Consider the following 14978-nt stretch of genomic DNA (forward strand, 5'->3'; position numbering starts at 1 on the left):
CCTTCGAAGGTGGAGAGAGCTAGCAGGCAATGAGGGTAGGGAAGAGGAAGAAGAAACATTCCATAGGAGAAAGAAACAGTTCCTCACTTATCATCACTCTTCTTGCTAGCATACATAATAGCATAGTAATGAAGATGGAGAAGATGGAAAGCTTAAGCATTGAAGCATGGTTCTTGGTTGGATTTGCATTCCATAACCAAGAGTGTTGGTGTAAGTTCTCACTTCTCACAAGCTTGGAGAAGGAGGTGGAGTTCCTCTACTTACACCAAATGAGAATGAATCCACAAAATGAGTGTGTGTGTGGTGTATACCCCCCATCATACCCCTTGCTTGCTTGGGGCAAGTTCTACTTTTTGCTCATTCCTCAAGATCATTGGACGCCTCTCCCCCTAGCCAATCATATGCACCATGCATTTCAAGTACATGGGTAGTCTTTAAACAAGTGTACTCATTACCCCCCTTAGAGAGAGAGAGAGAGAGAGAGAGAGAGCTTGAAAATATCTAGATATTTGTTGAATGGAACTAGAAGCTCATTGGATCCCTCTTTAGCCCAGCCAATAGCATTCAAGCACACCATGTGGCTAAGCATAGGGAGAGTCTGACATGTGTCCCATGTACCCCTTGAGGAAAGGGTGCCCTTTGAGTGAGTGGGAGGTTAAGTCAAATATTTTCCTAACTTTGGGCTTTCCCCCTCCTTTGTAGGGTCTCTTTTTTACTCAAGCACCTTATCCCCCATGCATAGGAAGATTCTAAGGCACCTTCTTCATCAAGCACGACAAGCACCTCAATTACCTTAGTCATCAAGCACCTCAAGCACCTTAGTCATCAAGCACCTCAAGCTTAGGTCGGGTTCCCACCTCAAGCTCAGCCCTAGCTTGCCTAAGGTCAAAGGACTTTTAACACTAACTATTGGAGGTCTTTAATGAAGCTAACCCTAAGGTCTTTTAAGCTCCATTAGATGTAGGTTGCTATTTGATAGACTACCTCCTTTTGGATCCGTATTGAGATATAACCATCTCTCCTCTTGGTCCCCTATTGTGATAAGTCTAGAAGCACTTATTGCACATTGCTCTTTGGTAGACCGTCTTCTTTTGGACCCCTATTGAGATGCAACCATCTCTCCTTTTGGTCCCCTGCTGGGATAGGTCTAGAAGCACATGTTTCTATTCTAACTCTTGTTCCCGTTTATTCTCCCACATTAAATGATCAGTTTAATATGAGAAAACCATTTGGGTTAGCTAGATATTAGATTTTATGACATTACCTCTCTCTTGAAATCATAGTCGTCCTCGACTATGAGGTAGAGAAGATAAAGCCTAGTCATTAGTCCATGTTACTTAGGAGGTAGAGGATCCCTTTTTACCCTACGACATCATTCCAAGATGGATGACTAATCCATTTGGTGCTTGGGAGACGGAGCTGCCGCAAGCATGTCTGCTCTTTAGTTCATTTCATCCTCCCAAGTAGGGTGACAAATTCTACTTGGTGTTTGAGAGACGTCGTCATCACAAACATGATTCTAAGCATGTATACTATTTAAATTTGTGTACAATAAAAAGAGAACTAGTCTTATAAGACAAAAATAAAAATTCATTTAAAATGTATTTTCATATGCTTACTCTAGTGCGACATTGTAAGCATTGACAAGGTTCATATTATCCTTAAGCTAGTTCCTTGCATCCATTTAGCATCTTTTAAAGGATAATTCTTTAACTTAATAAGATATCATCAAATAATCTTGCCGTTTCTTGATACCTTGACTTCATGTCATAGGATGGACTCAGATTGGAGTACTTCTTCTTGATCTTCGATTTTTGGAGGGTCTGCAACTATTGCTTCTTTTGGTGGCACTCCTTTGTAAGGCTTACGTAGGCTTTTATGGAAAACATTGTGCATGAGCCAATGGTTGGGCAAATTTACTTGATAAGCCATCTCATTGATTAGCTTAAGAATTTAAAAAGAACCATAGTATCTTTTTGTTAGTTTAGCATAATACTCTTGGTGGCCCGTAGGATTCTTGCCCCCCGTAGTATGCCTTAGATGAGCCTTGAGAAACTTTAGCAAACACAATCATTTTTCTTAAAGGCTGAGGCTCTTTTGTGCTTATTAGCAGCAACCCTTTTTGCCTTTGCTATGAGATGGATATAACCATTTTAATCTTTGAAAAAGATTCTTATAAGTCTTGGCTATATTCATCAGTAGTGAAGATCTTCCCATGTACTTTAAGTAGTAAGGGATTTTTGGATCTTCCCTCTTTAACCTCAAAGGGTGCTTTCCCCCCGGGGCAGTCACTTATCAAAAGACCCCTATATCATGTGTGTTCAAGAGGTAATTAATAATATCCCAATATACATACTATACTTACACTCTGAGCCTATTTAAAAAACTCCCACCCCCCTCTGTATGTATACATTTTTATACATTTTGGTCTTTTAATAATCCTCTCCGGTTAACTCACGTGATATCATACACATTCTAAAAAGTGACCGCCCAGTGCTTTCCCCATAGAAGTATGTACAATGTCATTGTACGCATACTCTATAAGAGGTAGGTACTTCTCTGATTGAGAATGTGGATCTACATCCATGACATAGGCTTTTAGTAGATTCAAGAATCATTAGATTATTTATTTCACTTTGGTCATCCGTTTGTGGATGATAGGCCGAAAGAGAAATTTAATCTACTTCTTAGGTTCTCAAAGAGACCCTTCCATAAATTACTGGTCATTCTAAGATCTTTGTCCGACACTGTGGATGTTGGCAAGCCATGATACTTGAAAATTTGAGATCTGAAGAGGGTTGCCGTTTGATGTGCCTTAATAGTCTTTTTGATGGGCATAGACCGTGTTTTCTTGCTAAGCTTGTCGACCGAAACAACCCAAGTTGCTTCCCTCAATCAAATTTCAACTTTTAGTATACCACACATTTTGAAACATACTCTTGTATGTTTACTTTTCATGGTAGACCAACAAAAATACAATTCTACTCCACAGTAGATTATGGAATCCCTCTTTGCTCCGCATAAGGAGAAGCATGGGATTCATACATGACTTTCGTATTGTATGGGTGAGTAACACATAGCCTATTGCCGTTTGGAAGATAACCATCCTTCAAGGTGAATGGTTCTTTTTTCTTCCCTATTGCAAAGGCTGTAATTACATACTTAAAGTCTTGGTGAGTATCATACTCATCTATCATGAAAGATAGATCATTGTGAGTTGCTATAGACACCACATTTACCCTTGGTCGTTGTGAAAGTGCATCGACCACTTGATTGTGCTTGCTAGCAATGTGCGCAATATGAAATTTAAATTGCAAAAGAAAATTTGCCCACCTATTTGTTTGTCAGAGAGCTTGATTTGCGTCATGAAGTTCTTGAGGCTTTGTGATCCATTTGCAGGATGAATGGAGGCCCCAAGAGATAGCATTTCCACGTGTCTAGGGCATATAGAAAAACTAGTAGCTCTTTCTCGTATTTGTCCAATACTCGCTTATAGGAGTTGAGTCTTTGAATCTCATATGCTATGGCATGCCCTTCTTGAAGCAAAACAGCTCCAAGGCAATCACCACAAGCATCACATTGGACCTCAAATGGCTTTGAGAGATCTAGTAGTGTGAGCACACGTTGAGAGATAAACTTCTCCTTAAGCTTCTCAAAAGCTTCTTGCTATTTTTTAGTCCATGAATAACGTCCTTTTTTTTGTTAAGTCATGTAATGGGCACACATACCTACAAAGCTTTGTACCTCCCGTAGATTCCTTGGATTAGGCCATCTTTTTATTACCTCTTACTTTGTTGGATCCATAGGGGTGGTATCTTTAGAAATAATGTGACCTAAATATTGAATCTCTTGTAGGAAAATTCACTTTTCTTTTGATTAATGAAAAGCTTATTCTCACTCACAACTTGAAAGATGACCTGGAAGTGTCGCTTGTACTCCTCAAGAGAATTTGAATGGCCTGAAGATTATTGTCCATCATGAGTTTGAATGCGTCTGGAGCATTTGTCAAGCCAAAACTTGTATCTTATCAAATAAATCTTCTACCCCCGGCACAGGAAATCTATTTTTGATAGTGATCTTATTTAGTTCTCTATAGTCGACACACATGTGATATGTGTCATCTTTCTTTTGCATTGAAAGCAATGGTGAACAAAATGGAGAGGAGCTAGACCTCACCATCCCTTTTTCCACCACTTCATGCACTTACCTCGTGATCTCCTCTTGTTGAGCTTGTGAAACTCGATAAGGAGGCTTGTTAGGCAATGAGCTTCCTAGTAGGGAGCTCAATTGCATGGTCATCATCCCTAGTTTTGGAGGTAGCTCACTAGGGATGTCATCAATGAAAACATCTTGGAATCCATTTAGGAAATTAGGCAACTGTAATTCCTCTTGATTCCCTTTATTGCAGGGATATGGTGTTCCCCAACTCATTAGCATCTATGTACATGCTCTTTTCCCTGTAGGTGAAGTAGATTCTCCTTTCTAGGAACTTCATGTTGGAAGCCATCCGGTTAAACCATGGTGCCCCAAAAATATCATCCTCATGTTTGAGAGGGGAGATAAAGACATCCTCTTTGTCCACATTTGGTTTTCCTCTTGGCACCACTTTTGTCTTTATTTTCCATGGGCTTGACATTTTGTTTAGCCCTTGATGCGCGAAGCAACCATGGTGTGGTGGATTACTTCAGTGATAGAACCAGGCCGTTGAGAGTTGACATACTCGGTCATCTCTTTGGATAATCCCACACAGAATTGTTGCTTTTGCTCGGTAAAGTCTATCTTTTGAAAGACAATAGCCTTGAGATATAAATCCCAAAACTTGTCCACATATTTGTGGATAGACTCATGAGAGAGAAGCTTCTAACTTCGACATTTGATAAGCACTTTGTCTTTGCATCACTTGCAAGGAGTTGTTTCATGATGGAAACTCATAGAGTTTTCCATGTCTTTGGGGCTTCACCGTTGCCACGAAGGCTAGCCCCACCATTGACGAGCCAATTTTTGGAAGTGTATAGCTACATGGCGTAGCTTGGAGGACTCGTTTAAGCCCTCATCTCCAAAGACCGCATCAAATTGTTGGATGAAGGACAATACTTTGTCGGTAGCACCAAAGGTGCCATCATAGGTAAGGAAAGAGATATTCTTTCCTCCCTCTTTGAACTTATTGAGCTTTTGTGACCTTCGCATGTAGGATAAGATTTGTGATGTCCTACCCTCTTGTATTCTCTAGGAGAATAACTATTTCTTTCGTCGGAAGAGGAGGAAGGTGAAGAAGAAGGAGAAGAGGGTGACCTCTTTCTTGTCATTTTCTTCCTTTGTTTCCTCTCTTCCCTTTTTGAAGTGATAAGAAGGACTATGGGTTGACCGTTTCCTCTTGGGAGGAGTTGGCGATTGTATAGTCCGTTGTCTTCGTGGAGCCACATCTTTGGAGGAACTTAGGGATTCATTACTTTCTTGTTCTTTGGATTCCTCCTCTTGTATGGGAGAGTCTTCTTTTGGGGGTCTCATCAAGAGGCATCCTAAGCTCTCTCTCCTCTTGGAGAGGAAAGGAAATCCCATAAGCACGAAGTTGTTGAGTAACTTCGGCTTGCAAAGAGGGGTTGCCCATAGCTTGTTGCAACCTAGTAACAAGATAATCAACAAACATGGGGGCATCATCATTAGCACCTTCATGTGCAAAATCAAAGTTGTTAATGTTCATTCTACTCTCTTGGTTATTGTCAGCCATGTTAATTAAACTTATGTGTTTACTTAGTGTATGCTTTGGCAATTCTAAACCTTAGTTGCTACTCCTCTTAGCCTTTGAAAATAGGCACTTAAGTATCTACACCCATGGCTCGAATTGGTTAATTATAGAGACTAGTGGAGTGGGTCTAACATAGCAGAGTTTTTGAGGGATAGCTCCTTTCGGACTTCTTATGACTCAATAATGGTAAAGCTGTTGGGGTATAGGCGTCTGTGCCTTGCCCGGCCGCCCAGAGTCTGGGCGCCCACTGACTTGTATACCTTATACATAGCATAAGTGTATAGGGGGTTGCTCACTCTTTGAGTCTCCCCACCCACATCGTGTGTGTCTCCTTCTCTCTCTCACTCTCCGTCTGTGGTGTGCTCCCCGATCCCCTTCAATTGGTATCAGAGTGTAGGTGCGGAGGGAGCGCGTATGTGCACAGTCACGACGACAGCGGAGAGCCAGTTTTATTCCCGAAATCGCGTCCGCGCGCGCGTACTTTCAAGAGTGCAAACAGGGTTTCGACTTCGGCATCGGCAAATTCAGCTTTCCGAGAGCGTTTCCTCCAGGTGTCCTACGTTTTACCCCCCTTTCGAAGCCATTCGAGCCATCAAAAACTTCATTCGAGCTACGGTTGAGGAGCTGCATTTTCAGTCCTCTTTTGGCAGTTTATGCTGCGTTTTTGGGTCGAAACGAGGTTTTGTGGCATAGCTTTCATACCCGGACTCGGATACATGTGATCCAGGAGTCTACCTTGGGGTTTTGGCACGCTCCGGACGCGCTCATCATATCAGAATTTTAAAATTCTGAACGCTGAATTTTCTGCAGCAGCAGTTGTTTATTGTGTGTCGAGGATTCCACACATGGTTTGCTCTCAGATGTGAGAGTGATATTTGCTGCAAGTTTCCTCACAGGTGGGAGGATACGATGTATGCCTTATGTGGTTTGATGCTCAGGGAGACTAATGTGATTGCATTTTGAGCTCGGCAATGTATGCCTCGAGCATGTTTTTTGGCAGTCACAGGTAGAGAAGATATTTGTGTACTAGATTTGCAGGTGTTTGCAATGATGTATGCAAAGTGTGGAGATTGGTGCATGCATTTGGAGTGCGGTTTGATGCGCTTTGGTTGCTCATGGTTTTGAGCGTGTAGTCAGTTTGGTTACTGGTTTTGTGACCGTTTTATTGACGAAACTCTGGCGAAATTTTCCCATGAGTTTTATGCGTATCATTTATGCGATCTAGGTAGAGATTGCGGGTTGCACTCAGCATTTGCGTGCGGTGTTCTCTGCAGGTGGGAGATTTGTGCGTGTGTATGCATCGATACCGCACAGTGTGGGCTTGGTGATTAGCTCACAGATTGCAGTGTGATACTAGAGCAGGTGAGGCTTGTATTGACATTGCGGGAGCTCTATTTTGGAGTGTGTCTCACAGGTTTTACATTGTGTTTCTGGCCATATTTGTAGACAGTTTCTAGGTGTTGTTGGTGAGGTGGTTGTGCTTTCTAGTTTGCTACATTGTGCTCATGGCAGAGATAGGTGATCGATCAGATTGTGACCTCTCACAGATGCGCGTGTTTGATGGGTCAGACTTTGCGGCATGGAGAGAGTGTATGCTTGATGCATTGACACAGCGAGGGTTGCATCGACCATTGAGTGGTGATGCAGGTAGACCTTCAAACATGTCTGACGATCAGTGGCAGGAGCTAGAGGAGATGGCACTATCTACGCTCTCTTTGCACCTTGCGGAATCTGTATATGCTCTTGTTATGTATGAGACTACTTCGAGAGCAGTTTGGCGCAGATTACATGATATGTATGATAGATCTGAGACATCACGGACTCGTGTGAGACATGTACATTCACGAGTACGTCGACAGGTGACATGTTGGTATTGTGGTCATTCTGGACACGTTAGACGGCGTTGTTTTCGTCGTATGCGACATCGTAGGAGACATGGTAGTCTCAGAGATGTATGTAGTGATGCCATGGACTCAGTTGCTTTGACAGTTGAGGCACATGTAGTGTCGGAGTATACTAGTGACGGGGATGTCACTTTTACCTCGAGCTATGCACGAGATGCTATACATGTGGATAGTGCACTCCCTTCGCAGTGGTTGCTAGACGCAGATGCTATGTTTCATGTCACGCCGTATCGTGCATGGTTTTGTAGCTATTCTAGCGGGATGCTTGGTAGTGTACGTTTGATCGATGGATCCGTGCATGCAATAGCAGGTGCAGGAGATGTGAGACTGTCATTACCGAGTGGTGCATCTTACTTGTTACGACATGTGCGCTATGTACCAGATTTGACAGTGAGTTTGATCTCGATTGGTCAGCTTAGAGATTGTGGATGTCAGATTTCGCTACGAGAGCGAGATTTTGTGATGCATTTGGGTTCGCTAGTGATTGCGAGAGGTGCCAGGAGTGGTACAGGTTACCCATTGCATGTGGATCACGTGAGAGACAGTGTTGTCTCTGTGATCATGCAGCCAGGTAGAGAGTGAGAGAGCAGGCGAGTCTCTTTTGCTCATGGGTTGCAGGATGCTTTGCATGGAGTGCAGAGTAGTGAGCTCGTTGTGCACACAGTTGGGGCACGACTTGAGCAGTCACACAGAGAGGTGACAGAGTCAGACATGCATGCTTTGCTAGTGACTGAGCAAAGCAGAGAGTCAGTTGTGCAAGATACTTCTATGCAGGATAGACAGGTAGAGCGGTCTTGCTCTAGTGAGTCACGACAGGAGGACGTTGTGCAAGAGTCTATGCATACGGAGTTAGAGCATGAGAGCTCTAGTGAGTCACAGCAGATTGAGTGGTCATGTTTACAGTGGATGATTGCAGAGGAGACTGAGATGTCAGCGATTATGCAGTCATTCCTTTCTATGCTCGACAGTGAGCATGGGGATATAGTTGTGCAGGATATGTCTTCCAGCAGACACCTAGAGCAGCTGGTTTGCTTTGAGGTTGCACGACAGGTTGATGCGTCTTTTGCGGACAGTCAGGAGATGCATGTGGCTGACACGCCTTGTCAGTCAGAGATGCCTATTGCCAGGGATATATATGTTGATGCATGCTCCGTAGAGCTAGCAGGGCCCGCTAGCATTGCATCGGCATTCGGTGGTCTCATGTATGAGATGTTGATCTTGAGACCGGATATCGCAGCTGCAGTGGGAGCATTTGCAGTTGGGGTTGTCAGTCGTTTGTTGATTGATGATGGCATAGTGCACGAGGGAGATATGCAGGTATTGCGTACATACTTGCAGTACGTGTGCGGTACGTCTGGTGGTGTATGGACTTACACGGGAGTAGGACAGTCGGATGCACACGATCACAGCCAGCCAGTGGACATCGGTTGAGAGCGGTTTTCTCTCACCTTTTGTAGTCTTTAGACTAGGTTCCCTTGCTTAAAGGCACAGTCGCCTTTAAGTGGGAGGTTCTTGGGGTATAGGCGTCTGTGCCTTGCCCGACCGCCCAGAGTCTGGGCGCCCACTGACTTGTATACCTTATACATAGCATAAGTGTATAGGGGGCTGGTCACTCTTTGAGTCTCCCCACCCACATCGTGTGTGTCTCCTTCTCTCTCTCACTCTCCGTCTGTGGTGTGCTCCCCGATCCCCTTCAAAAGCCATAGGCAAGTCTAAAAAGACTCCATTATTAAGACCAAAGCTCCCGAGGTGTGCACCATATCCCACATAGTGGGCTCAACAAAACCGATAATAAATCCCAGTCCCACTGACCCTAATATAATTAACAAAATCAACCATTAATAGGCTACTTAAGGTCCTCTCTTCTTAAGCAAAAAAAGAGAAACCAAATGCTCTGATACCAATGTAATGGAAATGGCCTATGAACTTTGAGGACAGCGGAATTAGAAAATAAGATGAAGCACTTTTGCCCGAGATTTCTTTGTGAGCATAGCGGGTGAACTTAATTGATGGTAGCAACATAAACATGGTACTTAGTTAACTTGGCATGAACAATACTTTTGCACAAGAGAGAGAGTTTAGAGAACATGACAACAATTGAACACCGGATTCATACAGAGCCGGTCCCCCCACCAATAGGCATTTGTATTATAGTTTCTCCCATCAAGAGAGACTTGGTACAATACAATCTTTGTGTTCCTTGTGACCTTGGTGATGCAATGAAGATGGAAAGCTTCATGCATCACAAGCATAACATAAACTTTGTAGAAAACATTAACTATTCCAAGCCTCAATCCCAAGGCCTCAAACACCTTTGAAGGTGGAGAGAGCTAGCAGCGAATGAGGGTAGGGAAGAGGAAGAGGAAACATTCCATAGGAGAAAGAAACAGTTCCTCACTTATCATCACTCTTCTTGCTAGCATACATAATAGCATAGTAATGAAGATGGAGAATATGACAAGCTTAAGCATTGAATCATGGCTCTTGGTTGGATTTGCATTCCATAACCAAGAGTGTTGGTGTAAGCTCTCACTTCTCACAAGCTTGGAGAAAGAGGTGGAGTTCATCTACTTTCACCAAGTGAGAATGAATCCACAAAATGAGTGTGTGTGCGGTGTATAGGGAGAGTCCGACATGTGTCCCATATGCCCCTTGAGAAAAGGGTGCCCTTTGGGTGAGTGGGAGGTTAAGTCAAAGATTCCCCTAACTTTGGGCTTTCCCCCTCCTTTGTGGGTCTCTTTTTGACTCAAGCACCTTATCCCCCATGCATAGGAAGCTTCTCAAGCACCTTCCTCATCAAGCATGACAAGCACCTCAATCACCTTAGTCATCAAGCAAGACAAGCACCTCAAGCACCTTAGTCATCAAGCAAGACAAGCACCTCAAGCACCTTAGTCATCAAGCATGACAAGCACCTCAAGCTTAGGTTGGGTTCCCACCTCAAGCTCAACCCTAGCTTGCCTAAGGTCAAAGGACTTTTAACATTAACTATTGCAGGTCTTTAATGAAGCTAACCCTAAGGGCTTTTAAGCTCCATTAGATGCACGTTGCTCTTTGATAGACTACCTCCTTTTGGACCCGTATTGAGATGTAACCATCTCTTCTCTTGGTCCCCTGTTGAGATAAGTCTAGAAGCACTTATTGCACATTGTTCTTTGGTAGACCGTCTCCTTTTGGACCCCTATTGAGATGCAACCATCTCTCCTTTTGGCCCCTTTCTGAGATAGGTCTAGAAGCACATTTCTCTATTCTACTCTTGTTCCCGTTTATTCTCCCACATTAAATGATCAGTTTAATATGAGAAAATCATTTGGGTTAGCTAGATATTAGATTTTATGACAATTATGCACTCACCTACTTTTAAATGTCAAATGATAATCCCCAAAGGGTTGGTCTAACAGTAAGGCTTCGGACTCTCAACGTACGGGTTGTGGGTTCAAATCCCCCATTGGGTTAAACACTAGAGGGTCCTCCTGGGGTGGGTTACCCGAGAAGGAGGTTCCTAGTTGGTTGTTACGAGTTCTCTCTGTCGTTTCCAACATGTGGTGTATCAATTAGGTGGCCGTGGTGATGCCTACGCGTGACTCTCTGCCCGATGGTACGCGTCCCTTGCCCGACCATGTAACATGGCTAATATTTGGAAGGGATAATGACCTCCCTCTGTGGGTCCTCTAGTGTGTCAAATTTTTTTTGATGTCAAATCATATGCTTTTGGTTGTAAGATATGCGAGTGATATATTTATACATGGAAATGTGTTGCATAGGAGAAGTCTTCCTTTGGGACCACAAAGCTATGGCAATCATGTTTATGCAACAAGTTTGCGGCACAATTACAAATGCCATGATGGGCTAAAGTAGGGAGTGTGTTATGGAAAATCTTTCAATTTCTCCGAGGGAGCTAGTAGGGAACATGGGGTCGGTGTCATCGTTACTAATGACCCAATTGGATCATGCTGCCTATTTGTTGGATGACAATGTTTGAGACTAATTTGCAGAGAGGACATTGAGGAGCATCTCTTGCATGCATTGGTCTTGTGATATGTTTCGCTCATCCTCCAAAACCAATCATTCCTTCTCCGCTCAACTGCCAAAGACAAGCGCTATTTCTCTCTCTCAGTTGCCAAAGCGAAGCATTCTTTTTCTCGGTAGTGATGCTCTAACTTTGTAGCTAGTTTTTTATCTTTTCATTGATGGTAATTGATTGCAACAGAGACACACAAGGCTGGATGTGCATGTGATAGTCTTGGTGTTAAAAATCATCGCCTTGGTCTTGTTGAGGTTCACAAATAGATTTCTATCATATGCATATCTTTGTAATGCATCGAACTATTTTTGTAGCCCCTCTGGTGAGTCGATAATGAGAACAAGATCATCGGCATAAAGCACCAAGAGTATCTGGATCCTTTGGACAAGCATAGTCGGAGTTAGAAGGTGCAAAGTAGCATGCAATAATGTATAGAGGATGACATTATTTTGTATGCTCATCCCTCCCTACTATCTATATGATAGGATGCAACTCCTCCTTGTAGAGTACAACAACACATCCTGATCCCCTAATAGTTTTCCCATGAGTTTTTTCCTAGTCACTAACTCCCATATATACCTCAAAACTACGAGTAAGGTCCTCTACGGCACCAAGCCTGAAAATTGAAGGGCACCGCTACCCTTCCTAGGGAAGGGAAAGCTTTATGGTTGCATGTCCCATAGGAAGGTCTATTGTAGTTGTCAACCTTCACAATGCATGGCCCAAAATTCTCAATCCTTCAAACTTGACCACTCAGTAGGGTAAAGGGGCCAATAGTGGGACGTCCCCTTCTTTAAGAACACATCCAATCCCATATATAGTACACTAGTTTATCGATAATTTTATATGACATGTAAGCCTCTCATTGCCTTTATGAGGTCAAAATTGGAGCAAAAGAGGTCAAACCTTTTCATTCTCAAAGGAGCGACCGTCACAATTTCTGCCCACATGGGACAAAGTCCACCAGCTATGGCACGCATAGAAGCAACATCCCTTGTGCCACATGATAGGCAATGCTTGTCAATTCCCTTTTCTGCCAACAACGATAAAAATGATGCCCTTATGGTCAATGGCAAACAAATCATCTCAGCCTCTTTAAGAGTTCATTGATACAGAACTCCTCGAAGCGTGTCCAATTTTGCTGCCTCAACACCCAACCAATTGCCTGCAACCCTTTCCAATGGTATGGCAACCTTGATTATGCCCCTCATAATCCCAAACAAGGCATGGTGCACAAACCTTTTGGTTTCAAGGAGCATAGTGGTGCACGCCCTGAAAACTTCGCCTCCAGGTGTGAGCCTTGAAGTGGGATGGTCTTTAGGTTGTCGTTGGCCCATTGTGCAGAGGTAGAGGCACACACGCGCACGCACACACACACACACACACACACACACACACACACACACACACACACACACACACACAGAGAGAGAGAGAGAGAGAGAGAGAGAGAGAGAGAGAGAGAGAGAGAGAGAGAGAGAGAGAGAGAGAGAGAGAGAGAGAGAGAAGTGGCTAATGAAAGATAGACAAATATAACTGAAAATAGCAGCAACAAGTGCAACAATGCTTTAGATCCGATGGTAAACAACATCAACCTTCGAATGTGGGGCCTTTGAGAGCAACCCGTCACGATCATCTCCTAAATCTGCAATGCACGCACAAAGGGAGAGTTGCCTAGGGCAAGAGAGGTTTGCCTGTAGGTGGAATCCAATGCTATTGGGTACCAAGGAAAAATACCCCCGACCTGAAGACCCCAACTAGGCAAACTATATAACATTGCTAGCAATTCAACATGCAAAACAATGGCGGGAATATGCCAAGTAACCCACATAGGCCAGGAACAGCCACAAAACAACCCTCATTCCCTACCATCAGTCCCCTTCAGATATTGGGGCACTAGCAGCTTCGCTAGGATTGGTCGGAGAGGTGATAAACTCTAAGAGTTTCAACCCTAGATCTTCTCATTGTAGGGTTATGAGGAGAGATTCTACATCATTAAAAAACTATTTTTAGCACCATATTTGATATTATTATCTAGGTGTGTATCTATATCTATATCTATATCTAAACTAACATAATATGGCGGAAGGGGTAGCCCTTTATGCGTGTCGAAATCTGTGACATGAAGGCTAAACCCCAAAACACAGAGAAGCCCCTGTGCACGCGATAAAGAAAGAGAAAGAGACGCGACAGGCCGTACTAGTGTACTAAACGACAGTGAGCCGCCAAAAAAGGCTGGCAATTCACCTTTAGCCACGTGTCTTGTCCCCTCTTACTCCCCTGGATATATTTATGGGGAAATTACCAAAATACCCCTCTAATTTGTGGAAATTCCCAAAATACCCCTCAAAATTCAAATATTCCCAAAATACCCTTGTATCTATTTTAGTTGGATTGTTCACGATTTCCTAATTTTATTTTTTTTGACAATGTATATCCGTTTTTTAGTGCTTAGCATGTAATTTGTCACAAATTACATCCCAAACAAAAGACAATTATGTCTAAAAATAATGAAGCAATTCATCTCCAAAGCCTACATAACCAGCTCAAATTCTACTTTTAATATCTTGTATTCATAGACAATCAATCTTCTTATGAAAAGCTACAATTTTTTATTTTTTGGATAAATTTACTCTCACAACCAAGGGTATTTTGGGAATTTTGGAAAATTTGAAGGGCATTTTGGGAATTTTTGACAAAATATTGAAGGATATATTGGGAATTTTTGAAATTTGAAGGGTATTTTGGGAATTTCCACAAATTAGAGGGGTATTTTGGTAATTTTCCCTATATTTATTAATTCCTCTATTTTGTGCACACGCACGTTAATGCTCAAAAACCTTGAGAATTTTGCTTAAGAATGAAGCGGGCAAGAGAAGAAGACGAGGAGGGAGAGGAGGTGGCTGACGGCGCAGCTCAGAATGGTACTAACAAAGAAGGCGCTGCTCTTCCAGGTTTTGCTTATGCCGACGAGGACGATGAAGACGACTACGAGGAAGCCGAAATTCAGGGTACCCCTCGCTCACAGCATTCCATGGTCCGTCGCCGCCGAGACACAGAGATCCGACGTGACTGCCCCTACCTTGACACTGTCAACAGACAGGTGCGTCTTTAAAAGAGAGAGAGAGAGAGAGAGAGAGAGAGAGAGAGAGAGAGAGAGAGAGATTGATTTCTCTAGATCAGTCTATGAGACAAATCAATGTACAACTGTGGTATATCCTTTGTCATCATGATACAAAAAGGAAAAATTCATGACAAAAGGAATTAAAGCTAACACTGACTCTGGAATTAGAGAGGGTAACCA

The 14978-nt window shown here is 43.1% G+C and overlaps 1 protein-coding gene across 1 annotated transcript in view; it reads left to right on the top strand.

The window, feature by feature from the left end:
• Positions 1-14513: 14513 nt before the first annotated feature.
• The window catches only part of LOC147465015 (uncharacterized), a 63627-nt gene continuing 63162 nt past the window's right edge, over positions 14514-14978 (top strand). Inside the window, exon 1 of the mRNA XM_086517447.1 lies at positions 14514-14777. Within this exon, the coding sequence (XP_086373573.1) occupies positions 14535-14777 (243 nt within the window). The 5' untranslated portion in view covers positions 14514-14534. The remainder of the gene's footprint in view (positions 14778-14978) is intronic.

Source organism: Adiantum capillus-veneris, chromosome 1 (genome assembly GCF_014529385.1).
Source record: "Adiantum capillus-veneris isolate H3 chromosome 1, ASM1452938v2, whole genome shotgun sequence".
Lineage (NCBI taxonomy): Eukaryota > Viridiplantae > Streptophyta > Polypodiopsida > Polypodiales > Pteridaceae > Adiantum > Adiantum capillus-veneris.